Here is a 27,518-nt window from a genome sequence, read left to right on the forward strand (position 1 = left end):
TACAGTCACAGTCTAGACTGCAACTAAAGCAATAAAAAGCAAGGTCAGAATACCCAAGGATGTGTAGACCTGCTGCACAGTTCCCCTTTAAAACACCCATGTGTTACTGCTGGCAAGAAAATAACTCCAGATGACTGGATTCTTAAAAGCTCAATGTATGTAAATTGTAGTGAGAGAACAAGATGGTATTTATAATTTAAGTACATCCAAAAGTATAGACATTGCTATTTTATTGCAATGTTTTATAAACTCAAAGTTTAGCTTATAGAATGTTTCAATAGGTATTTAAATGTTTAATCCATTTTTTTCAAAAAGGAATGAATTTATGTACCATTTATAAAACATTTACCAGAAATGCAAATATGTATTTACTAGCAAGAAAATAATTTTCAGGGGAAAAAACAAAGTCTAGGCTGATCTCATAATTATAAATAGATAGTATGTGCAGATAATGATATGTTTTGCTAGTAGCTGGTTTTTCATTTTAATATTAAGCATTAAGTTTAGCCAACTGATACCAAGATATACATTAATTGAAATGGTAAAACATAGAGCCAGAATCATGTTACATTTGTCCCTAGATTTTGACCCATATTGTATTTTTTTTCTTTTGTTGTAGCAAACACTGAGTGACAATGGTGTTTCACGCAAATGTGTATATATATATATAAAAACACCATCCCTTCCCAAAGACAATCCCCTCATTGTCACTGAATTTGAGGAGACTCTACTTATGCCACCTTTTCTTGAATTGCTTTTCCTTTTCTATATTCTTATCAACTACTTTCCTTAGTATTTAGACAATGGTTGTAATTCCTTCTAATGCACATAATTTTTAACCCCTTGTAAACTCAAAATATAATTTCTTGCAGCCATGTAATCTACCTGGGTCAGGAGTTTAAATTTTAATGTAATCTGTAAATGTTTGCATTTTTAGTTTCAAACTCTGAGAGATAGGAGAAAATACTTCTTGCTTAGCAAACCATCATCTTTCTTCATTACATACAAATTTACCAAAACCCTACAATACTGTGTTTATTGTTTTTTATTAAATATTAATTTAGCTAAGCAGAAGGACTAGAAAATTGAGAGGTAAATCCTACAGACTATTTGTACTCAGCAAAAGCCACCTTAAAGGGTCCCACTGAGTGCCCCAGCAGGTTCTCTATCAGACCCCAAACCCTGAAGTGCAGGGTCTTGTCATCTATGTCTTGTAACCTCAGTGCCCACCCAGTAGCCTGAGCATGGAGGACTCAATAAATGTTTGTCTGATGACATGTACATTCTAAACAGTGCACAGGGCAGACTCCATGATGAGAAGCCAGGGCCACAGGCATCTGAAGGCTTTGCTGAGTGAGAGCAGCACCCCATCTCCCCCACTAGGCTTCTTGAAAGAAGTGCCTCATTGTCACCTTTCTTTTTAATCCCTGAAGTTTGCACAGTATATGGAAGTGTTTTAGGAATAAATATTTTAAATTGATAAGAATTTTAGAAGACAAGAGCAGTATCTTTGCACGTCATTTTGTTTTCTGAAACTTTCAGGTAATATTAAAATCCAAATGTCCTGATTCCCCAAACTTTCATGTTGCATGATAAGTTGAATGTGAGGAAGCAATAGAATGCATTTTTTATGTGTGACATTACAAATGCAATTAAAACTAGTCAGGGACTTTAGAAACAGAGGTCCACAGGATAAACTGGAGAATGTCTCCCCACACACGCTCTCTCTGAACCCCAGCTTGTTTATCTGGAAAGCAGGGATGGAACTTAAGTTACTTCCCTTCACAAAGCTTCCCCTCCCTCTTCTCTCCCTCTACAACCCTTTTGTCCTTTTTTCCCTTCTAATGGAGAGACAAGATACAGTTGCTTTGTAGAAAAAAATTGAAAATAAGAGTAAACAGAAAATAAAACCATCTTTAAAGAAACCCTGCAGAGATAACTACAATATTTATACATTTTCAGCTAATATTTTTGATAGCTATAAACTTTATTAAACAAAACTAGGATTATATGATAGAATTTTGTAACTTTCTGGGAATAGGTTTGAAATTGACCTGAGTAGTAAGTATGGTTTAAAACCAGAAATTTCTGACAGATAAACTCAGGGCATCGTATATATTGGGCTAATGAATACTCGGTATAAAAAGTAATGAAGAATCACTTCCAGAATAGAGAAAAATGAAGAAATTTTCAATAAACAAGAAAGAAATTATTCAGAAATCATATGTGGCAGCCAAAGTTGAACTCTCCTGATGAGTAACATCAAATCTGTTCTTTCATAATAATAGTTCTAAAGGCAAAAGTAGTTTTCATTTGTATCTTAATATCCTATTGAGGCCATTTTTTCCCAGAAATTAAGCCAGGATGTGAAGTAATAGCTTTACTTCATTCAAGTCATTAGTCGATCTCAGATTGAGGTCTATGGAGTCATCAGAATGTCCTGGAGAGCAATTCAGAATGAAAATTCCCAAAAATCCCTTGGCCAACTGAATTTGGCCTTTTAATGATGGGACACAGGAATTTTCATTTTAACAAATTTTGAAGCACTACAGTTAGAGAGTCACTGCATTGACATTTGTAAAACTCTTCAAAATCAAGGGACCCTACAGTGTGTTAATTTAAATTCTCCCTGGAAACAAATTCCTTTAAAAGGCTTAGCCTTAGGAGGCTCCAGATTTGAAAAACCATAAAAATTATGTAACTCAAACATGACAATATACAAATAAATAAAGTCAAAGAATGAAGTGTCCTCCCTGAAGTCCCAGAGCAGGTTTATGGGAGAACTGAGTCTGTCCACCCAGGAAGGACCTCAGGCCCCAAGACCAAAGCCCTTTCCTTCCAGACGGCCCTGTGCCTCCCTAGAGCTGTTGAATTACTTACTTCAAGCCACTATTTTATCACAGTAAATGTCATTTTAATCCTTGCTTATTTATTTTCTAATGACAAATTCTGAAACCAGTTTCTTCATAAAAACACATTTTGGTGTTTAAAGAGAAACATGCCTAACTTTAATGTAATTATGAAAACCACAGAGCCACCAAATCTCCTTTGTTAACTACATCCTGCTTGGGGTTGCATGTAATTTGTGGTCCATAATCCTTAAATTTGCCTGCTGGTGTACTCAGATAAGAGGATGCAGTGAGTGTTCCAAAATAAAGGACTCTGATAGAATAAACCACACAGATATCTCTATTTCCAAAAAAAAAAAAAAAAGAAAAAAATTGTATTTATTTAGTGAGAAAAGCAAAATAAATAGCTGAATATAATTTCAACACATAATTCTCGAAAGTACTGAGAATCTTGTAGTAAAGACACACAGAAACTTTTTTGTGAAATCTAAAAAAAAAAAAAATCAAACTCTAGAAGAGGAGATAATGGTAGTTAACAGGAGCTGGGGCGAGGGTGGGGGGTGGAGGCGGAGATGGTGGGGATGGAGGAGGAGTAAGAGATGCTTAAAAAATACAAACTTGCAACTAGTAGATAAATAAATGTCGTTGGAATAATGCACAGTGTAGTGAAGACAGACTTATTAAGAGACTAATTATGAACATCAAGCAAACAAAAACAATGTTGAGTGTCCTGGTCCTGAGATTCTATTCCATTCCTCCCAGAATGATCGCCGTGGATTGTGATGATTGTATAAAATTACTTTTACTTTTTCTAAATTATTTCGGCTACATTTTCAGATGTCTAAAGGAGAGCTAGCTCTTTCTCTGCCTTAATGCTGTCCTTGCCATTCACCTTCTCACTGGGCATTTAGTTCCAGTTTAATTTAGGAATGGTAATCCCATTGCTAAACACTAGGAAGACTGATTTGTTGGCTAATGCTGTGCTCACCAGTTATTACTGGGTTAACAAACCCATGTTACCAAATCAGAGTGAATTGCAAGGCGTACAATTGTATGATTTTCATTGCTTCTTTTCATGTAAGATAGGTTCAAAGCTACCAGCAATGCAGTGTCATATCCAGAGACAATTTCATTGAAGTGAAAGGGGTAATTTATTATTTTAGACAATCACTGTTATCCTTTACTTTTTTTTCTCAGTCTTCAATGATCTTTTACTGAGCATTTGATTGTTTATAATATCACATTATATGTTAGGCAGAAAGATACTTTTTCAGAGTACCTCTGTGTCAAAGTTCTTCAAATAGATAATAGAAAAACTATGCATCGCATAGGGTTTTTCTTAAATTATGGTAACATTGGTTTACATTATATGTGATTCGGAGCATAGGAGCACACCCCCTCAGAGATGTATCTTCACACCACACCCACCAACAAGATACCCACAGTCTTCCACCATAGTCCATTATGTCCCCCCACCCACCATCCCTCTTGTAGTCTCCATTCCACAGTGAGTTTTCTAGAGGTTTTTATTGGTTTGGTTCTATCGGACCCTTTGCTTTCTTTTTTTTATTATTTTATTTTATATATTTTTACATCATTTTTCATTTTTGCACAATGTATGCATTTTCATCTTGGGTATATTCCCCATACAATTCTCACTCCCCTTATTTTGACTCTAATCCCGCCTTCCCTCCCCCCCCCCCAGTATGTGTCTGGTTTATAGTTGCTTATTGATTTTGATTTTTACTTTATTATAATTAGTCTTTTTCCTGGTCCCTTATTTTTGTTTCTCAATATAGAACATGTTAGTGAAATCCAGCCACTATTTGTCTTTCTCATTCAGACATATTTTGCTTAGCATTCTCTCTTCTAGTGCCGTTCATGTTATCACAAATGTAAAGAGTTCATCTTTTTTTTTAAATAACTGAGTAGCATTCCATTGTGTGTGTGTGTGTGTATGTCTGTATATGTATATATACACCACTTTTTTTTTTTTTAATCCACTCCTCTGTCCTTGGGCACTTATGTTGTTTCCATAACTTGGCTATTGTAAGTAGGACTACAATCAAAATAGGAGTGCAAATATCCCTTAAAATTAATACTTTTGCATTCTTCAGGTAGATACCCAGGAGTGGAATTGCAGGATCATATGGTTGATCTGTTTTTAATATTTTGAGAAGCCTCCTTTTATATCTGCAGGGACTGGTCTACATCCCCACCAATAGTATATAAGCGTTCCTTTTTCCTCCACATTCTCACCAACACTTGATGTTTCTGTTCTTTTTGGAAGACAGTAAAAGTCTCTCGGAACTGGATTTATGGAGTAAAAGTAAGTGAAACCCAAACTTACTTTTGAAAGGACTCCTTGAATAAAACAACTTGTTCTCAAGCACTTTTGTCTCCTTTTCCTGTCTTACTTTCACTCACTCTTCCTCCCTTCATCCTTTCTTTGGAAAGAGGCCCTTTGATTACTAACCTAATTTAACTTGTTTCTGGAAATGGAGCAAATTAAATTTTACATGTTAATATCCTTATGCCTGAAGTTTCCATCTTCCTGTGATCAGGAGAATACTTTCCGTTTGGTCTTTTGTCGGTCAATCAATCTCTTATTTTCATGTTGCTCACAGTAGTCTTACAATTATTTTAACCCCAGGGGGTACCTGATATTACATCTTTGATGGCTCTAATATAAAATTATGATTTTATGACTCTTATGTTTATCTTATGGTATAGGGGATACTTGGTACAATTAAAAATACATATTAAAATAGTCCAATTCCAACAACTACTGAGTGATCTAAGAATAAAGTATGAAGGAGATGCCAAGTAAAGAAACTGTATAGGGGCTTTTTTTTTTTTTTTTTTTTTTTTTTTGCTTAAGGAGTAGCTTATGGTAGCTAGCTTACACGGTGAACTTCATAATCTCACTGAGAAGAGAGATCAGTCAGTCCTAGCTGCTAGTTGTCTTGGAAGGAAAGACTGAAAGTTCACTGGATAAGCGTATTTCTTAACGTTGCCTGTTCTTTCATTCCAAATTTACATCTTTATTTACAGACAAGTGACTATTCTCCCTCATAGACTCACTGAAACTTGTAGGATATGAAAAGCAGAAAGCAAAAAGAATTATTAGAAGAAAAGGTAGATCTTCAGTGTAACAAGAACATACTTACTTATAGATGGTTGTTTTTAGAACTCTGTCTAGGAGTTTCCACCTAGGGCTATAATTATGTCTAAAATCTGAACTCCTTGTCTTTATTCAGAAGTTTAGTAACTTCTCTATTTCTTTGCCATTATCAAAAACATTTATTTTGCATTATTCAATTTTTACAACTTTGATACCATCTACAACTTTCCTCTTAGCATCTTGTCATTATATAGTTTGACCCTTTACAGAATGCATAAATTTTATGCCTTTTTTCATTCGCTAACATTAGTTTACAACATTGTATATGATTCAGAGGTATAGGGTCACACCTCTTCTGAGGTACCTTGCATACCACACCTACCACCAATGCACCCATAGTTCTCAGAATGCGTAACTTTCTTTTTTTTTTTAACTTGCTTCTATTTACTTACTCATTTACTTATTTATTTATTCTTTATTGAGGTAACATTGGTTCAAAAACACTGCATATGATTTAGGGGAATAAGTTCACACTTCCCCAGATATATAACATATATATATATATATATATATATCCCTTAAAATTAATACATATATAATAGATATATATGTAACCATCCCACCACTACCACCAAAGCACCCACAGTCCCTTACCTTAGACCATTGGGCCCTTCCCTCCTTTCTTCCCACCCCCTGCTATTTCCTCAGTTCTGCAGACTTATTTCTAGGGTTTGTTCTGATTTAGTTTTGTCTGTTCCTTTGTTATTTTTTACTCAGTGTTCCACACATAAGTGAAATCATCCTTTTTTATACAACATCTTTAATGTTGCTCACGCTACCTATTCATGCATGTCCAGGGATAAAGTACTCACCAATTCAAGTGGCAACCTACCGCTTCATTAATAAATTTCTCTATTCTGATCAAAATCTATAAATCTGTAATTATTTTTTACCATTGAGGCAAAGGGTCTTCTTTAAAAGCCAATTTGAATAGTCCCAAGCAACATTTCAGTCAGTATTTGTTTGCTTTTCCTTCCATGGCAGCTTTCAGCTTTTATTTGCTTCTTCTTTTTTAATTTTTTTAAAATTTATTTTCTTACATTGTATTTTCTCCCTTTAGGTATAGTACCTATAGTTCTCCCACCACCAGGGCACTGTGAACCATCACAATAGTCCCTTGTGCTCTTCCCTCCCCTCTTTTGATCCTTCTCTCTCCCCCTCCCTTGCTATTTGCCTCAAGTCTATAGTCAACTTGCAAGTTTAGTCTTTTTTTCCTGACACTTTGTTCGGTTTTCCTATGCTCCACCTATAAGTGAAAACATTCAATATTTTTCTATTTCCTTCTGACCTACTACTCCTAGCATAATCCCTTCTAGCTCTATCCATGTTGCTGCAAATGACATATCTTTTTGACAGCTCAGTAATATTCCATTTTGTATATATACCACATCTTGATCCATTGTCTGTTTTGGGGTATTTAGGTTGTTTCCATATCTTAGCTATTGTGAATAGTGCTACAATAAACATGGGGGTGCAGGTTTCCTTTCAAATTAGTGTTTTTGTGCCCTTTGGGTAGATTCCTACTAGTGGAATGACTAGATCTCAAGATCCATTTTTAGTGTTTTGCTTCTTATTGGACACTTTATATTCAAGTAACTCCTCTGGTAAGTTTTTAACCTCAGAGATTTTTGCCTGTAAACTTCAAGCAAATTGGAAGATTAATAAACTAAATTCATAACCACTTGAGAAAAAAAATTTAGCAAAGAATGACAACTTATAAAATATCTTTGTAACTTAATCACTCATTATATTATTCAAATAAGAGCGATTAAGAGTGGTATGTAGCCACATGTTAAACTGCCAAGTGTAATGTATAAATATATCAATGAAAAGGAATAATCTCCTAAAATTTCTGTGAAGTTTTACTCTCCATTGAATTTGTCCCTTTAAGCCAACTCAGCTTCATCAGTATTCATTGCTATTGGCTCCCAAAGGAAGGAAGGATACCCTGCCCCACCTCGTCAGCAGTTTACAATCTGTACAAGGCATTATCCCTTCACCTTTCAATGAAGGATGATGGATCTCTGCAAATCCATCCTCACACCCTTGCCCAGCCACCTGTCTCTCTCATGTGTGAAATAATTCACCAGGTTGAATATGTAATTGGGCAGAGAGAAGAACACACAGGGATCAGACTCTGACCTTATTAGCACAGCATGATCATCAGGTCTGGCATAATCCTGCCTGGGTGGTGCCCAGCTGGAGAAGTTTCTGTCTTTCCTGTAGAAGCATCAGTAGATGCCAGTGCATCTGCTCCCTGATTCTGTTATCAAGCTATTCAAGCAGTAGTCTATTGACATAGTAAGAAAAATACATTTGTCTGGCACACAAGCCCTAAAAGAACTTTTTGCATTGAAAATAAAAATTTGAATTATATTCAGAATACTAATGCCCTTTCCAGGCATCTCATGCCAGCAGCCATGTTGTCAGTGAAATTTAAATGTGGGAAAAAATGCTTTTATGGGCTGCCAGATTGCTTGGCAAATGACTTAGTTCTATTTGTAATGCAGTGATTTGAGGAACTCTTTGCTATGAAATATAAAATCTAAATGTTGCTTTATACATGGATTTTATTTCCCCATCAAAATGATTTTCTTAATCCTCGTTAACCTTTCTTAAATTTAAAATATTAATGTATGAGTGTTTTATATACCATATGGCATAAATCTCTCTCTGATTTCTCTTTCACACTTATCAATACAGATAAGTATTAATACAGAAAAAGCTTTTGATCTGGAAATAATGCGGTTGGTTTATTTGTAATGACTACTGGAATTTTGCTTTTTATGACTTAGCAAAATGTTTATCTCCTAGTTAAGATTCAGATTGAATTAATTTTGTAGCCGTTATTCTAGATTTAGATTATATCAAGTTTTAATGCATTTGGCCTCTCTTTTAAATTTTTGTTTTCTTTTAACTCTATGATTGACTCTATGACTCTATTCTTTATCCTTTCAAAAGCATTAGCCACAATAACAATGTTAAATGGGTCCTGAGTGCCCACAATAGTTTCTTCTCTCCCCACTTTGTTCTTTTGACGTCCCCAGAGGAGTATCCATGACTCATAGCCCAGTAATTCAACCAGGTGTTTGCCTTTCTAGCTCCCCAATCTTTATTTTTTTTTAGATTTATTTATTTATGCTTCCGAGAACTGGGGTACAGGCCAAAGGTACAGAGGGTGAGAGGATTCACCAGAGACAGAGTGGGGAGCAGAACAAGCAGACTGACAGAAAACACTGCTGAGGGAAGCAGTGGGTGAGACAAGACAGGAGAGGTCTGCCATGCTATGTGGATATCTCCCTGGCCAGCTGGGGATTGAACCCTCACTACAAAGGCTGCGGACTGCTTCACAGCGCTGCACTCGACCACCTGTGCCACCAGGGAGGCTCAGCTCCCCAATCTTTATAGCCGAAGACTAGGCCCTATTTACCTCAGTCCTATCTTGAATGAAGATAGATAGATAGATAGATAGATAGATAGATAGATAGATAGATAGATAGATAGATAGATACACACACACATATGTAATATATATGTGAATATATATAAAATAAAATCAAACTGCTTTCCATGCTGTATCAAAAAGCTATTTATATTCTCAAAGCTTGTATGAAGTTATTCTTCAGGCTTCTGAGGCTTCATGAGGCCTCCCTGAACTGTTTCCACAGGCATATTGCCCAGACCTTTTGTCCTCTTTGTCACTGGCCTCTCCTCTGATTTCAGTCATCCCGTTATGAACCTGTATTCAAACTGAGGTCTGTAGACAACATTGTGTCTGATCAAAACTGAACCGAAATGAGAATTGCTTAAATAACAATTGAAGTCGCTTTTCAGTGGCTTCAACATTTCCCAAATATGTAAACCAAAAGCCACATTTGTCATCTACTTAGCTATAGATGATCTTGAAGCCTTATTACAAATACCACTGATTTCAGGAGATCCTGGATGATTTTGTGCCTTGGAAAATTTGATGCTATATAATCTCATATGGAAATGTGAGGGTTACACATGAGCCTGTCCCATGTTGTGTGAGGTCCAAGTTTGCGTGCCCTTGTTTCCCACATGCAGAGCTTAGTATTTTCCACCAGCTTAACAGCTTTGAGACAGTATTCAGCAACTCAAAATTGCTTTTGATGTTTAGATATTCCATTTGGATGTAATAGCACCTCGTTGCATTTTTAGATTTAGATGAAGTTATTTATAAAGAAACACTCATATATCAGACCCACTTAAAGAAGAAAAATATATGCCATTACTAATAGTACTTGGTCAAGTCAAGAAGCCTTTCCAAAGAAGACAGTCTTCCTCGATAGCTCTTCTGTCTCCCTGGCTTTCAGTATACCTCCCACAGTACGATACACAGTCTATCCCTTTTTAAATTATTTTTTTTTATTTTTTACATCATTGTTCATTTTTAAACTATTTGCTTCCCCCCCACCCCCGCAGGTGTAGAGTTTCCTTCACCAATGCACCTGTGCACCATCACCTCAGTCCCCTGTGCTCCTCCCTCCCTCCCTCTGATCCCTCTCCTGCCTCCTCTCCCTCTGCAGGATGTCTCTGATTTATAATTGTCTGGTTTTGCTTTGTTGTGTTTTGTACTGTTATTATTTTTTTTACACTGATGTCTTATTTGGTTCTCCTATATTCCTGCTATAAGTGAAACCATCCGATATTTTTCTTTTTCCTTCTGGCTTATTTCACTGAGCATAATTCCTTCTAGCTCCATCCATGTAGCTGTGAATGGCATGAGTTTATTCAAAAGAACACTTGTACCTCTATGTTTATTTTTTATAAATTATTTTATTTGATATAATTCTTACATCATTTTTCATTTTTGCACAATGTATGCATTTTCATTTTGGTTATATTTCCCTATGCTTATTCCAGCACTATTTACAATAGTTTTACTTATTACAATATTGTACATAGATAAAACCTGGAACCAACCCAAATGCCCAAAAATAGACGACTGGATCAAGAAGATGTGGTATATATACACAATGGAATATTATTCAGCAATCAAAAAAGTTTATCCTTTCGTTACATACATCTGTTTAGTGGTCAGCTGCCTGCTATGAGCTTGCTCTTTCTCTCACTATATGGAACATAGAATGAAAATGCTACCATGACTTTAGCATCTGTTTGCAGCATTTTCATCCCCCTCTGTCTCCCTGTATATTTTAGAGACCTCATTCATTGGACTTAAAACTTACTGTTAAATAATTCTTACCAACCACATTGAGCAGTAGTTTGAGATGTGGAAATTACTGCTTTAACCTTGAAACATTATTGCAATTCATTAGGCTTTTTGTTTCAATGAGGGTCAAAACAATCATAAAGATAAGAGGGTGCAGAAGACCTTAAAGAAATTAGTAAGCATAGTCAAGTGATTGTCATGATGGGGATTTAATTGTGTATTTCATCTTGGAATTCTGTTCCCTTTTTTTTTTTGTAAATGGGCAAAATGTGTAGAGAAAAATGAGGGCCTATAGATTCTGACCCTTCTCTTAAGGATGGGATATGTTAAAAACAATATTCTATGAAACAATCCAGTTGTATCTTAACAGACACTTTCTATTGGAATTTGACATACCAGCTTCAATTTTTTATTATCAGCAACACAATAATAATATTAATGTTTCAAAGTCTAAATATTATTAGACCTATATTATAGAGCTTTTATAGTTTATATAGAAAGTTTCTTGCTTCAGGCTTACAATTCAACTCAATAGTGTATTTATTTATTTCATTGTAGAAATCAGGAAGCCGATGCTTAGAGAAGTTAGTTGATATTTCTTTTTTTTTTTTTCAGTTGATATTTCTAAAACCACAAACTTATGCATCTCAGAGCTGGGGTAAGAACCCACCCGTTCAACTCCAAAAGCCTTCTTCTTTCCTCCACACATACTACTTCTGAGAAGAAGCACCTAGCATATGCAAGAAGTCTTTATATACATTAATTTATTTGATCCTCACAATAATCTGGAGAGGGCAAATAATATTATTACTGTTTTATCTAGAAAATTAAACTCAGATGGGTTTAATTATTTGTTCAGGGCCATATAGCTGATACAAGGTCATGGATTATAGTCTTTCTCTTCCATTCTAGATTATAGATTCTGTTTTAGAAGTAACAAGAATTTGTTCCCTGTTCCCTATCCGCTCTCCTCCCTGCATATGCAAACTGACTTTTTTCTTACATAAGTTTTGAACCTTAATGTTCATGTCACTAGGCTCTCAACTGTTTAGGCTAAGTTAAGAATTAGTTTTATTCTTGATTAGGTCAGTCCAGGGGTAAACAAAAGAAAGAAATAGCCATTTATCAGAATTTTTTAATTTACTTTTGAAAATATACTTGACTTCTCTTGATCATGAAAACAGGGGTTTGTGGAGGAGTGTACACACATGAGACCCATAAATCAGAAAACATAAGGAGAGGCTGGGAAACATGGTGAAATTCTGACACAAAAGGGTAAAAAACAAGGAAAAATTCATATACTAAATATAAATATAAACTAAGTAAAGGAATGTTGGAGCTAAATAAAAAAGAGCCTACAGAATTTTGCATTTTATTCTCAGGTAGACAGGAAAACAATGAATAATTTCAAACAGAGGCTCAATAGTAGTACTTCTTTTAAGTAATTATTTACCATTGGTCTACAATACTGTATCAGTTACAGGAGTATAGCTTCACACCTCAATAAATGTATCACACCATATCTACCACCAACATTCTAATACCTTTCACCACTGTCAGATTGACCCCTTGCACCCATCCCACCACCACTCTTCCTTTCCTTCTGGTAACTACCATTTTGTTGTCAGAGTTTAAGAATTGTCTTTGTTACTTTGTTCTGTTTATTTATATTTCATATGAGTGAAACCATAAGCATTGCCATTTTCTTTCTGACATATTTTGCTTAGCATAATCACCTTCACATTGTCACAAAAGACATGATTTCAACTTTTTTTTAATAGATGGCATTTTTTTTAAAGATTTATTTATACAAGAGCTGGGGTAGCAAGAAGCAAGGGAGGGTGAGAAACAGAGCAGGGAGCAGAACAGGCAGACTGACAAAAGCACTGCTGAGGGGAGCAGCGGGCGGGACAGGAGAGGTCTGCCACATCATGTGGTTATCTCCCTGCTGTGGACATCTTCACAATGCTGCGCTTAACCTGCTGTGCCACTGGGCAGGCCCTTCATCTTTTTTTATAAATAGTATTCTATTATATACGTACCATAACTTTTTCCAGCCATGGATAAAGTTGGGAATTTAGACTGTTTACATGCCTTGGCTATTTCAAATAGTGCCAGAATGAACCTAAGAGTGCATATTTCTTTTCAAATTAGTATTTTCATATTCTTCTGATAAATTCCTTTAAGTAGAATTTCTGGATCATATGGTAGATATGTTTTTAGTCGTTTAAGGAATATCCATATTTTCCATAGAAACTGTACCAATTTACATTCCCACTCACAATATACAAGGGTTCCCTTTACTCCACATCATGGCCAACACTTGTTTTCTCTGATCTTTTTCATTTGTATCTAATCTTTCTGTTATAGATCATTCTCAAATGTATGAGGTGATCACTTATGGTTTTGATTTGCATTTTCCTGATAAGTGATGTTGAATATTTTTTCATGTGCCTGTTGTCATTTTTGGAGAAGTGTCTTTTCAGATTTTCTACCCATTCTTGATTGGGTTGTTTGTTTTTTGTTGTTGTAGTAGAGTTATATGAGTTCTTTAAATAGCATTACTATTTGTGGTAGTTCTGGGAGTGATTGCAAACTACAGTACGTGAGGGATCAAGTAACAACAGCAAGGAAGAGGGTCAGATTTGAGTTTAAAAGAGATAGCTGCTATTGAGTTCCAACCATCTGTAGCCACATAGCAATGTGAATACCATTTGTTATCATCTTTTTAAAATTTTACAAAAGAAATTGGAAATCTGGACTTTTGTGTAAAAATCTCCACATTCTTAAATGTTGGCTTAAAAACTCTTAAATGCTATGTTAATCAAACAAAACGCTTCTGTGAATAAATGTCCACGTGGCTAACTAAGAAAGCTGATCAGAAAAAGAAATGAGCTGAACAGCTAACCTGATGATTTAACAAGGCAGAGACTACACAAGACACAGAAATACTATGATTGAGCCAAGCTCATTCTATAGCCATATATTTTATACCCAGTCTGGTTTCATTTTAAAACAGCGAGGTGACTCAGCTAACCTTTAGAACACTTTCAAAAGTTTCAGATCTTTAGAATTGGCAGTGATGATATGACAAGACTCAGTAAACCATGTCAGAATCTATGAACTTTTTTAATCCAGGCTTATTTTCAAAGTGAATTAAATTGAAAAAAAGTGTAGACAATTTCTGAGGCAGTAAGTATATTAAATGTTCATTAAGCTACTGAAGGGCATAACTGGGACAGTTCAAGGGAAATCAAGATGTATGGTCATCCTGTTTACCTTCAATCTCATTTAAATGCCATAATAAATGAAAAGAATGGGGGAAAATAATTTGAAGACATAGTAACTAATTTTTTTTCTAAAATTGTAAAAACAAAAATCCTCAAAATAAGGAAGCACAATGAATACCAAACAGCATAAATGAGAAGATTATCAATATAGCCACATATTGTTGAAACTGAAGAACTGAAGAATAAAAGGTGAAGCGAAACTCATAATACTGGCTTCAGAGAAAAGAGTATACTTTTCTTCTTCTTTTCAACAAAATATATACATAATCTTTTTTAACCAAGTTCTGTATGCATCTTGTTCTCTTCCTGAAGATGCTAATCCTGTAACCCAGACTAATGACATTTTTTTTCAGAGAGGGTAGAGAAAGATGTGATTGATAATAAGAGCAAAAATATTTGCCTTGACTGAGGTTTAAGGGGAAACAATTCTTTAAAAATATGAAATCAGTGTAAGATGCGGGAGAATATTGGATACCTGAGAGATTTTCAGCTATGTGACACCTTTTAGAGAAAAGAGGGATTTGCTAAGGTCAGCTGAAGAAAATTTAGCTAAGGTCAGCTAAAGAATCAGGAGAGAAACATGCCCTGTAAGAGTGGATTTAAAGAAATAAGGGCTGACCATCAGTACTAAATGTTTCAGAAAAGCCAACTTAGTATGACAGCCAGAAATTAAACTACAAACTACAAAGTATTGATTACTTTGTATGAACAATTCAATAAGGAATTGGGACTATACACAGTTAATTTGAACAAGTAAAGCTCACAGATGTGGAAAACATTTCTGGAACAAGTATTAAATAGCCAAATGATGGAATCAAATATAGAGTCAGAGCGAAAAAAAAATAACCTAAATTCTTTCATATTTAGCCTATTATATGGAGGGGGCATTAGACATAGTGTGAGGAAAACTTGAGTTTGGTTTGACTCCTATCATTTTCTATTTCTGTGGCTTAGAACTAGCATCTAACTTCTTTATTTCTGTTTCTTCATATATAAAATGGCCTACTACCTCAGGATAATTAAGTGAAATTATATATGTAAATGTACTTTGGAATGTGGAAAGCTTTACTCAAGTCTACAATGTTCATTTTGCTGTTTATTTCATTGGTGGTTAGTTGGGTGAAAAATCTACACCCATGGTGTTAAATATCATACATTAGTGTTATTTTTACCTAAACCCTGTTTCCATTAATATTCTGTCCAAAAGGTTTTGCCTATTCCCAAACCACAGCATTAGCATATTCCTGTTCTGGTCATTTTCTCTTATCAAAAAAGAACTCAGAGAAAGTACAGAGGGTTTTTAAGTCAGTGAAACTACTCTGGTACTATTATGGAAACATGTCTTTATAATTGGTATAATAATTACCAATCCCATAGAATGTGCACTAAGAATAAAATCTAATGTAATCTGTGGACTTTGAGTGATAGCGATGTGTCAGTAGGTTTATATAATGTGCCTGTTTATAATGGGGAGGCTGTGCATATGTAGGGGCAGGAAATAGATGGGACATTTTCATATTTTCCACTCAATTTGGCTGTGAACTTAATACTACTCTTAAAAAAATTAAGTCTAAGTTTGATAAAAAGCCCAGAATAAGTGAGCCTTGTTTAAAATGCCCTTGTCATATCCAGTTGAAATAGTCATATTCTCCCCTTGTCACAAATCTGGTTCTATTCCCAGGGACTATTGGTACTAGGAAGATGAGATCGTTGTACCCTGTAGGGTAAAGAAAATATCAGGCTTTTCTGCCCTTCCGCCATCAGGATAGATGATGGATCCTTGTCCTGAATGCATGCCTGATGGTGGGCACCTGAAATAGGGTGTGGGCATAGGTAGATGGGATTCAGCTGAGCTAAGACTGTGCTTTAAGGGTGGCGTCACGGGGGGACGCCAGCAACAGCAGTAGAAGCCGAAGCAGCAGCAGTAGAAGCCAAAGCAGAAGCCAAAAGAGAAGCCGAGAAGCAGCAGAACGAACTCTAGAGAGCCCAGATAGAGTGAAGACTTGCTGGGGGCTGGGAGGCTGGCAGGCCTGCCAGCCTCCCAGCCCCCCAGCCAGCACCCCTGCCTGCCATATGCCTGGTGAACCCCAATAAAAAACCTGCAAAACTACTGAGGACTCTGACTCCTCCTTTACCCGGTCTGCATGGGATCAGAAAACCTGTACTGTGGTCCATTGCTGCCCTTACATACCCTTTCACTTTTTCTGTCCCTTCTTCTACTTCTCATTCTTCCATTGTTAGAAATGGAAGGAGGGCTAGAAGATGAAGAGAGGACAGATGACTCTACCTAACTGGACATAAATTGCAGTTGTCCCTTTGGCTTCTCCAGCTAAACCCAATCCTGCCACCCATATTTTTATATGTGGCAAACATCAGATGTCGGTTCCTTTAGGAAGGATGGTCAGGGAGTCCAGCAGGGTTCTCCCACTCCCCATCCCCATAACATGGAAGATTTGCTCAGATTCCTCCCTTTTTTGTATACCTGATATCCTCCCACACGTCATCCATAAGACAGCCCTCTCACAGGTGAGTTACTGATAAACTATCTCAAGTGCAACTACGTGCTATTTACTGACCCGTGGGATGTTCACATAACCTCACCGTGCTAGCCTGTGGGTAATCAGACTTCTCTTGCTGATTCCCCGTCTCACTCTACCCAGGTCTCAGATACTCAGATCAACAATTCCATTGCCTAAGCAGACATTCATCCAGCTAGCCAACTGGCACCTGGCTTGTGTGAGTGAGAACTCCATCCTTTTATTAGGAGTCTAACTTGAGTTTTAGTTGCCAATTCTAAGGCAGCAATAAGAGTCCAACTTAAAAATCTGGTATCTTTTAAAAATAGAGCATTTGATCTGATGGAAGTATTTTGAAATGTGTTTTGTGAAGAAAAACAATCACCAACCTTAACTAAAAGCCCAAGCTGCCTGCATTTAAGTATTTATGCCCCAGGTTTTAACAAACTTGAGTGTAATCAAAATCCCACTGGGAAGAAGTATGTCAAAAAGATAACTAGAAAGAAAGCAAAATGGTGTCTTTCTTTGTCGTTGTATTAGTCATTCTTAGAAAAAAGTTCTTAAATAAAATGAGTGAAAAGTCTTTGCAGGGTTTTGATTATAAATTTTATTAAAGTCTTGAAGAACGCTCATCTGAGAATTCAGCTAGCATGTACCAAAAAGTGTCTGTAACTTTCACGAGCAAAAACATGCAAACTGTAAATATGTTAGGGTCTCACTGATAATGGAGTGAAAGCTGCCCCCTCTCCCCTGATAGAAGACCCACATATGACTGTTCTCTTCCAGGAAAAATAAATTGCCATGGTAACATCACCAAGAAATAATAGGTCAAGTTTCAGCCTTCTGCCTCAGGCTTATTTTATTAGATTTTACTCACAAGTGAATCACATTGTAAAATGAAGGTTTGGTTATTTCAAAGCTAAACATCATGATAAGGAAATCTGATCAATAAAATCTGCTGATGTGAAAAGAAGGGGTAAAAGACAATAGGTGCAGTGAACATCCAAATTGATTGAAGACATATTTAGAGACCAGGTTATTAGTATCTCCTCTGAAATGTGGGCTCAAGTAATGAATGCTTGTATAAGCATCCATTGTGTGTAAATGAATTTAGACTCTGCACAAGATTAGTAAAGAAAAGCAGTTTAAGGGAAGATTAATTACTGTTAGGGAAAAGTTCTTACTTTATTTCAAAAATAAAAGTAAAAAGCATAAAATATTAAACTTTCTGCTTCAGTTACTATTTTTGTAAGACTACAGTCAATGCTGCTTTATTCCTGAATTTTTATGGAAATTTAAAAAAAACCTAGAGGGCCTCCCCTGGTGGTGCAGCAGTTGAGTGGTGGTCTGTGAAGCTGCCCGCAGCCTCTGCAGCACCGGTTGGATCCCCAGCCACCAGCGGGGGTCCCACATGGCTCCTGCCACCTGCTGCTCCCCTCAGCAGTGTATTTAGTCAGTCTGCCTATTCTGTTCCCTGCTATGTCTCTGGTGAATCCTCTCACCCTCCTGTGCTTCTGACTATACCCAGTACTTGTATAAATAAATAAATAAATAAATAAATAAATAAATAAATAAATAATCTTTAGAAAAAATTTAATACAAAAAATAATAAAATAATAAAAAACCCTAGAATTTGGAAAGAAATTACCATATGAAAGAAGTGATATGCAGTTATCAGCATTTTGTTCTTTCTGTTGTTTTGGGAGGTTGTGTTTCGGTGTATATCGTGACTTTAGAATTTTATGTAACAGTATAGCAACCAGTTATAGATAACTTCCAACATAAAGCAATAATCAATTTTTGTCATTTCAAGCAATGCATGCTTAATCAATGTTGCATGTTAATCAATATTGCATATATATTTTAAGATCCATTTTTTTGAAGCCGTAAGATATATCACACCATCTTTTCTTATACAGTATTAATTTTATATAAGTGAAATACACTTCACTTTTACATTTTAGTATAAAATCCTTCACAAATTCATACCATGAGATTGCAGTAGGCTCTGAGTAAGGCACCTTCATTTCCTTTGTTTTCTCTTCTGTAAAGTAGTAAGCAAGTGTGTGGGTAGCTGTGAAATTTATGTAACTTTCGCCCTGAACATGAAGATTGAAAACTCGGGTCAGTGACTGTATTTGTTTCCTAGAATAGCCGTAATAAAGCACCATAAACTGGATGGCCTAAAACAATAGAAATTTATTGCCTTTCAGCACCGAAGGTTAGAAGTCCTAAATTAACATGTCATCAGGACCATGCTTTCTCGGGTTCTAGGGGAGAATTTATTCTAAGCTTTTCTCTTAGCTTCTGGTGGTAGCCAGCAGTCTTTGGCATTCCTTGATGCCTCACCACAGCTTCTGCCTCTGCCTTCATGTGATCTTCTCCGTGCTTTGTGTCTCTGTTTTCTCTTCTTAAAAGGATGGTAGTCATCAGTTTAGAGCCCATATTAATCCAGTACAAACTCCTCTTAACTTGATTACATGTGCAAAGACCCTAGTTCCAAATAAGGTCTTATACACAAGTTCTTGGGTTAAGACTTGAAGATATCTTTTGGGCAAAAACACAATACAACCCATAAAGGTGGCTATGAATCAGAGAAACTCACCACTGAGTAAATGGTCTCAATCACACTTTTAAATTCCTATAGCTGCCTATTTCCTTAGAAATTATATTTTCATGATTTTACCCAATATTTTGTAAACAGGAAGTAATATGAAATCCCAATTAGTGAATCACTGTTAATAACATATACAAAAAATGACTAGAAGAGATAGAATAATTTTAATATCTATAAATTTAATGTGTAGAATAACATATATATGTGTATATTTATCTCTCGCACAGCCACTGAATGAGTGAGTCAATGAATCACAATGATCAGTGTAATGTCAAATTATATTGGACATAGTTTAATCTTCCTTTGATGATTCAAAATTTCCGATAGGTAAAAGATAGCAGTGTACAAGTTATGAGATCAGTACTTACTTAAAATGCTAATTGTGCATTTATTTCATTCTACCTCCTTGTCCCTATTTGTAAATTCATTAAAGTATGTTTTAAGTTGCAATTTTTTCATCTCCCTTTTCTGTTGATTTTCTCTTTAGGTTACTGTATAGTATTTCCTTTAGCTTAATTATATTACTTTTGTTGAGCAAGTAGCACCAATATATTAGTTTGGTTTCTGGACCTGTAAAATTACGTGCTTTATCAGGTACCACTGTTGTATCCCCTTCAATCTATTTTTCTCTGATTATGGTGATATTATTTGAATTATGTTTTTTATTAATGGTACTTCCATTTCCCCTTTTATCCAATACAGAAAAAAAAAACATTAAACAAACAAAAAAATTATAATATAACCCCGACCTTACAAGTGAACACTATTTCCTCACTCTTAAAACTGCTTATTATCTCTGCATGATTTCAGAAGGATGAGAATGCAATATATACATTAAAAAAAAGTTTCATGAAAGAAAATAAATGTTAAGGCAAAGACCAAAAAATGCCAAAATTCAAACTGAAAAAATTCCTAGTTGCTGCTTATCAAGCTGCTAATGTTTCTCATCTTACGGTTCTCCTTTTCACAGATATTCAAGTATTTGTTATTTAAACCTATCATTAAAGCCAAAAATTTCTACTACAAACATGACTGAGAAATCAAAATATTTAAAAGAGTGGAAATGATTTTAGTTTTTCAAAGAAGAGAAAAATGGGAGTTTACTATCATGGAAGAAAGTTTTTTTTTTTTTCCCACTCATTTTTATTCCACATTGCTGTTGTGTTTTTCAATCCTCAGAAGCCTACCTTCATAAAAAATCAGCAGATATCCCTGAATAACAATGCAAAGTCAGGGTTTGCAGCCATTTTCTAAGCAATTGAAAAGAGGTACCATTTTAGTTACCTTCTGAGACTGTTCACATTTAATTACATTAGTGGCACTTGACATTATAAAATGTTCTTTTCTTTCAAATATAACCTTCTATCATCATTAGTAAATGTCAAATGCAATGAAGTGTTTTTCTGACTTCTTTTTCTTCTGATATCATGGGAGAGAAAATGCTAATAAGTTTGTAATCCTGGAATTATTTTCAGTACCCCAAACCAATGCAGAAAATATTTTGGTGTCTATTTATTAGCTTAGTTTTAGTCTTATCTCTGTTTTTCTCTGATTTGGAAAGAAAATTTCCTTTTTGTGTTTTTCACAATACATTTCCTGTTTGGTGCCATTTCTTATTCTCCCTGAGAGCTTGTAGGTGACAACTACCTCCAATTTGATTGTGTTCCTGGGTTCAAATCAGATTGGAAAATCCTGCCTCTTGCTATGACTTAGATGCTACGTGCAAGCTTCATTTGTTTCTTGAAAGCTTTTTTTTTTTGTCCCTATTGCTCTAATTTTAAATTCTGCTACATAATGGCTATCTAACCTTGTGTTTTCCTATAACATCTCAATTTAGCTCTCTGAAAGATTAAATACATTCACAGTATGAAACTGATGTGCCTTATAACTAGAACTAGGTTCTTCACTGTCAAAATAATATTAACATCTTATGGAAAGGGAAGCCATCACTGGTGAGGTCAAGAAGAAAGAGATAACATAGTTTTCCAACACAACATTATTCAGTGGCTGTGTTGAAGACATGCCTGACAGGAAGAGTCTGGGTCACCTTCTAGCAATGCCTCAGGCATATCAGCTGAGAAATTTGAGGAAACCATCTATTGTACAGTGTAGGCAGCAGGAAAGCTATGCATCCAATGCCAAAAGAAAACCATTTAAAGTTACTTCACAATAAGGAAAAAAGATAAATTTATAGATGTGTTCTAGAAAATATGAACCTAAGTCAAAAGTAGAAAAGTTTTCAAATGAATGACTGGATGTAAGGGGTTCTATTCCCCAGAGAGCTAAAATACACTGTGCAGCCTCTGATTATACCTTGTTTTTAAAAAACAAGGTTTAAAACATGATCTTTGGAAATCTGGTTCTCTAGCTTTCTTCATTATTTCACAGTTGGATATACTGTTAATTGAATTAAATTCAGTGGATATCAAAAAATATCCAAATAAGCTCAAATTTTTTCCTTTCTGCCTAACAAATTTATGTATTTGTCCCAGTTATATGCAGCTTATGCTATCTGTATTTATTTCTAGCATCTACACACTCTTTTAGTGTTTATAAAATATGAAGCAAAGTAGAATAAAATATTTAAATAATGGCCAGATAAGATCTATTATATAAGGCACTAGATTTACATTATTAAACTTGAGATTCAACACTATTTAAAGAATTAATTAGCAGTTTATGTGCCTTAAAATAACTTTTAAATGAGAATATTAACATTTTTCTAATGATATTTAGCATCATTAAACATATTAAAAATATTAACTGTTGGTCTGTCTTGTATAATACAAATCTGTCTCCCAGTTTATAATTTGGATATATATGATTTCCATTTTATTTATACCATTTACCCTATATTTGATGAATTGTCAGACATTTTTGAGGTGAAAACTCTGCTTTCCTTTCTGTTTTTGTCTTTAGTGTTATGTTTTGAGAGATCTTGCCCACCAGTTATGCTTTATTTTACCATAATCTTTTTCATCCTAGCTTTGAAACTGTGTTTTCCCTAATATACCCAATAAACGCCTTCGACGCAATCTGGCCTTATCCCTGCTCCAAAGAGTAGATATAATTGTTGTTAGTTTCATGAAAAGTCTCACCCTTGGCTAATTTTCAAGTTCCATTTTGTACTTAGGAAATCATTATCAGCTTTCTTTGGTTACCCTTCTCTGTCATTATTTGACCATGTTTTGTGTGTTGTGCTCTGTGTAAAGAACTTTGAACGCATTATGGCATGTAATCCTAACTAGCGTGAGCTGGAAGGCTTGAGTTTACAAGTTAGAGGCTTTTTCTATAATTTCCCTGCTTTATAATGTGAAAGCAGGGACTTCAGATCTGTCTGCTCTCAACATCCACACAAAACAGGTATTTTTATTCTCATTTTACAGTTGAATAAAACAAACTAAATAGCATGCTCTTAAAAGCAGTTATGTTTTCATAAACTTCTTTTTTTCCCCACAGTGACTTGTACTTAATAGACAGACAATAAATACATAATAATAGAGCCAATGTTCTTTCTGGTTTTAAACTATACCAAAGCCACAGCTTTTGATATGTATAATCTTTCTTTTAATTTTATTTTCTGTAATTGGATTGTACTTAATGGGACTCAACATTTGTAGAAGTTACTTTGAGCTATATCTTTACACACAAAAAAGAAATTTTCCGAATATTATCTGCTATATGAAAATCATTAGGAAAAATAAGACTGATGAAGATATAGAACTACATTGCAAATACAATTTAATTTCTCTGTTATGACCATTTTTAGAATCATTAATCACTACTCAAGATGTTTGTCTTATATTTGAGAAATTATTATTGTTCATTTTTAGGACACAGCAGGCCAAGAGAGATACCGGACTATCACCACAGCCTATTATCGTGGGGCCATGGGCTTTATTTTAATGTATGACATCACAAATGAAGAGTCCTTCAATGCAGTACAAGATTGGTAAGTAAGAGCCAATTCTTCCATTACTAATAATATTTTCTTTTCATTTAGCTTTCTCTTCCTCCTCAAAACAATGACTATTCTAATTGCAATGTATATGTTAATGGAATACTACAATGTCCTTGTGCTTCATAAAACGAACAGATACTAGTAATGCACAAAACTACTATTTAGCGATTCATAAGAGATAATTTTGGTGATTTGGTGATTTTTCAACATTTTGTCTATTCCAGTGCTTTGCAGTTTGTCATCCTTATTCCTATGGAGATGAGAGCATTGCTTTTGGTTGTTTTGTTTTTTTTAATGTAAATAATGAATGGTTTAGAAGTTTACTGGATCATTTACTTATTGTCTTTGCTGCTTTCGGTCCACAGCAGCACAGTTAAGTATTACAACTGAGATCATCAAGCTCACAAGTCTAAAGCATTATCTATCTGGCCTTTTACAGTAAAAGTTTGCTAACCCCTTGTCCAGAAGGTTGTTAAATAGTGTTCAGGATTTTTTTTTTTAATTGAAAATTTTAAAGGCTGGGATGAAGAAAAAGACAAAACCAAAATGCTTTCTGACTCACAGCTATATCAAACCATCTAAAAATACCTGAGCCTTTGATGAGTGTGACTTTTAGTAGGAGATTCACAGCCACGACTGTAACTTCAGCCTATTCTACCAGCCTCTTGTGGAGACCTTGACAAGCTAGTGGTCATGGTAATGAATTTCAGCAATAGGGCTACGTGTGGAAAGAGTGAGAGTCTAACTAGAACTTTGTGTGGTATTAGGAAGAAAGTGGAACTCCCACTGGTGGGACCGGGACTGAATATACACCACATTTCAGTTCCAAAGATAACCACAACTTGTTCTGTGTAAGCAATACGACAGTGAAACAAACAGCATTCATTTTTTCCCCCATTTTACATGATAATATTATCCAAAATGATTTTTTTAACATGCTTGTCAGTTCAGTGAAGGTCAGATGCTAAAAACCCTACTTTCCTTTAGATTGTTTCTTTTAAATTGCAGTTTTTCATCTGGGGAAACCCTTATATCTTTTTTAGACACACAAATACACACACTCACACATACACACTTACAATGTAAGAAATAATACCATTGACATTAGGGACAAAGGGAAATACATAGCTATAAAATGAAAAACATAAACTTAGGACCTCTGAAAGAATAATCTACTGAGGGACATAAAAGGAATTAAGTACCCTTCCTTTTTTGAGACTAAATATTGTAAAAATGCCAGTTTTTCTCAAATTCATAAACTCAAGGCAATCCCAATTAAATATCAGCACGTTTGGTAAAAATTGCAAAGAAATAGAGAGTCCAGATACAGACACAAAATTGTATGGAGTTTTAGTTTATGATATCAGTAGTATTTCCAATTAGTGGCAAAAAGGCTTGTTAAATTCATAATATGGTAAGAGCTAGATAGGTGCTACACATAGCTCTGGCACACATATTGCCAAGCAAATGATCTTTTAAGTTGGAATGTTTCCCCTCAGGGAATGATGATTCCCAGGGCTCCCAGGCAGGCATGAATTGACTTCCAGAGCTCAAGGTTCCAAATGCTGTTTGCTGTTACCCTCCTTGCCCTGTTGACAGCCAAGCTAAGAGGAAGGATTCATTGAGTTCCTTAAAAAAAAAAAAAGGGGGGGGGAAGTAATACTAGCAGCATTGCTATCAGTACCACTCACTCTCACATCAGAATACAGACAAGTCCAGCTTCCTGAGACCTGCCTCACACCCCTTCTTGGTAACCTCAGTCAAACCTTCAATCCACTGAGGCTTCCTCACTGTCAACAGACCCATCTGCCCTATTCAGTCCTCCTCCTCCTCCAATTCTTTAATTCTGTTTATCCAGTCTTTCCTTTTGAAGTTCTGCTTCCTGTCTTCTGAAAGGTGCATTTTGAAATGATTCTTATCTCTAACGGCTCCTCTGTCTTCTACCTAGATTTCACTCCCTCATTTTACTCAGCCCAGGTTAAGTGTATACCCATGGCATTTTTTTTTTTTTTGGACTACTTCACAATTTTCTTGGCCATCTTATCTACTCACACGCATTATTTATCACTTATACCAGATAACTCCAAAGTTTAGATTTCTGGTTCCAGACTGTCTTTCTAAACTGCAGTGTTGCATTTCCAGGTCCAAAAATATTTCTCCAACTGAACATCAAGCTGGTGCTTCATGATCAATTATCTTCACCCCAAACTGCTCCCCTTCCTTATATTTTTCACTTCTGTGCCTAGAGTCTGCAATACTCTGTCACCCAGTGCCCACCTTGAGTCCAGCTCTGCACCAGCCATCCCAACCTGGGGCCTGAACTTGCATATTATTATTTTTTTTTTTTTACTATTCTTTGCATCCTTCCTTTCTATTACTTCTGTGACAGTAACAGCTCATTTAATTTTTTCATTTACTTTTACCCTCATAGTAGCTTTCCAACGAATCCTTCACTCTTTAAGTTTCTTCCTATCCCAATTTGTCTGATTCTACTACAGCTATAAGGATCTTCCTAAAGAATGTGAAACTAAAGATCATGGAAGACTCCTGCCCAAAAGCCACAACTCACCATTACCTCCTTAATTAATTAAAACTTTCTCAGTTGACATACCATATCGTAGAGCCACTCTATCTGTATATCTCCTCTCCCTATTCAAGAACCAGATTGAACCATTCACTGCTTCTGGATATTAACCTAAATTTACCAGTCTTTGGGGGGGTTTGTTTGATTTTTTGCTTTGATGGCATCCTCTGCTTATGTATTTTGTAAAACCTCCCACTCTGCCTCCTGTATATGTGGAGCTCTATCAAAATTCAACAAAACCATTTGTGAATCAACCCTTACTTACTCATTTTTAAATCAAAATTGTATGATCATTGATTAGCTTTTTAAATTCATTCAACAAACATTTTTTGAGCACCTACTCCATGAGAGTCAATCTGCTGGATGTTACATTTCGTACCAATGCCAGCATTTACTCTCTTAGTTAATAGATTCATTCTCTCAAAGTTATCTGACACAGAAATTTGAGCACTGTTTTTGATTTCTCCCTCTTTTACCTATCACATCTCATTGACTACATAGTGCAGTTTTTTTTTCTGAATGCTGTTCAAACCTATTTGTCTCCTTTGGCTCCATTCCCACTGTTTACTCCAGATTACCATTAGCTCTCATCCACTTTAGAAACTTGATTTTAGGATTAAAAAAATACAGAAAAACAGATATAGCAAAAAGAAGAATCACGTGGAACTGATTTGCAACTGAAGTTTCAAATACTTTCCCTAACAAAATCCAATTCAATGATACAGGAAGAAAAGAAAATGCTTATTGGCTGTAATCTCAGTAAAATCATTGAACTATCTTAACTATAGAAAAATTTAGATTGTCAGTTTTCTTAAAAATCTAATCTGTTAAGAAGGCAGTCATAGAAATTTAAAGAGAAAATCAGCAAGCTAGCAGATCACTTTAGGAAATGAAGATTATCCCTTTTTTGAAAGCACATTAGACTATGCTTTGTATTTACCAATTAAATTGTATTCGAGCATTTAAACTAAGTAAACACATCCTCTTTAATTTAATCAAATCCCCCAGTTCTATAAAAGAAGAAACTCATGATGAGCTTATTTAAAAAGTTATCTAGAGTCTACAAATCTTCAAAATCAATGTAGGAAAGTAAACACAAAAGATGTATAAGCAGTGCTGTAAACCAGTGTTACCTCAAAAAAAAAAAAAAATGATGCACATAAAGTGATCTAAAAAATAGTCACAGACAGTAACTCTCAAGAATCAAGAAAACTATATTAGTTTTAGTGCTTGGTTTCTACAAATAAAGTGTGCAAAGTTTATGTATTACTACTTTATTGAGAAATATATACAATCTCAGAGAAGCAAGACTGAGGAGAA

The 27,518-nt window shown here is 35.2% G+C and overlaps 1 protein-coding gene across 6 annotated transcripts in view; it reads left to right on the forward strand.

The window, feature by feature from the left end:
* The window catches only part of RAB3C (RAB3C, member RAS oncogene family), a 300,766-nt gene that overhangs the window by 150,833 nt on the left and 122,415 nt on the right, over positions 1-27,518 (forward strand). For all 6 annotated transcript variants that reach the window (XR_008549378.1, XM_054688404.1, XM_054688407.1 and 3 more), the window contains one exon: positions 23,487-23,605. Coding sequence is in view for 5 of the 6 variants with exons in the window: in XM_054688404.1 (XP_054544379.1) it covers positions 23,487-23,605 (119 nt within the window). In the remaining variant the exon portion in view is untranslated. The remainder of the gene's footprint in view (positions 1-23,486; positions 23,606-27,518) is intronic.

Source organism: Talpa occidentalis, unplaced genomic scaffold (assembly GCF_014898055.3).
Source record: "Talpa occidentalis isolate TD23 unplaced genomic scaffold, MPIMG_talOcc4v2.1 talOcc4.6, whole genome shotgun sequence".
NCBI classification, from domain to species: Eukaryota; Metazoa; Chordata; class Mammalia; order Eulipotyphla; family Talpidae; genus Talpa; species Talpa occidentalis.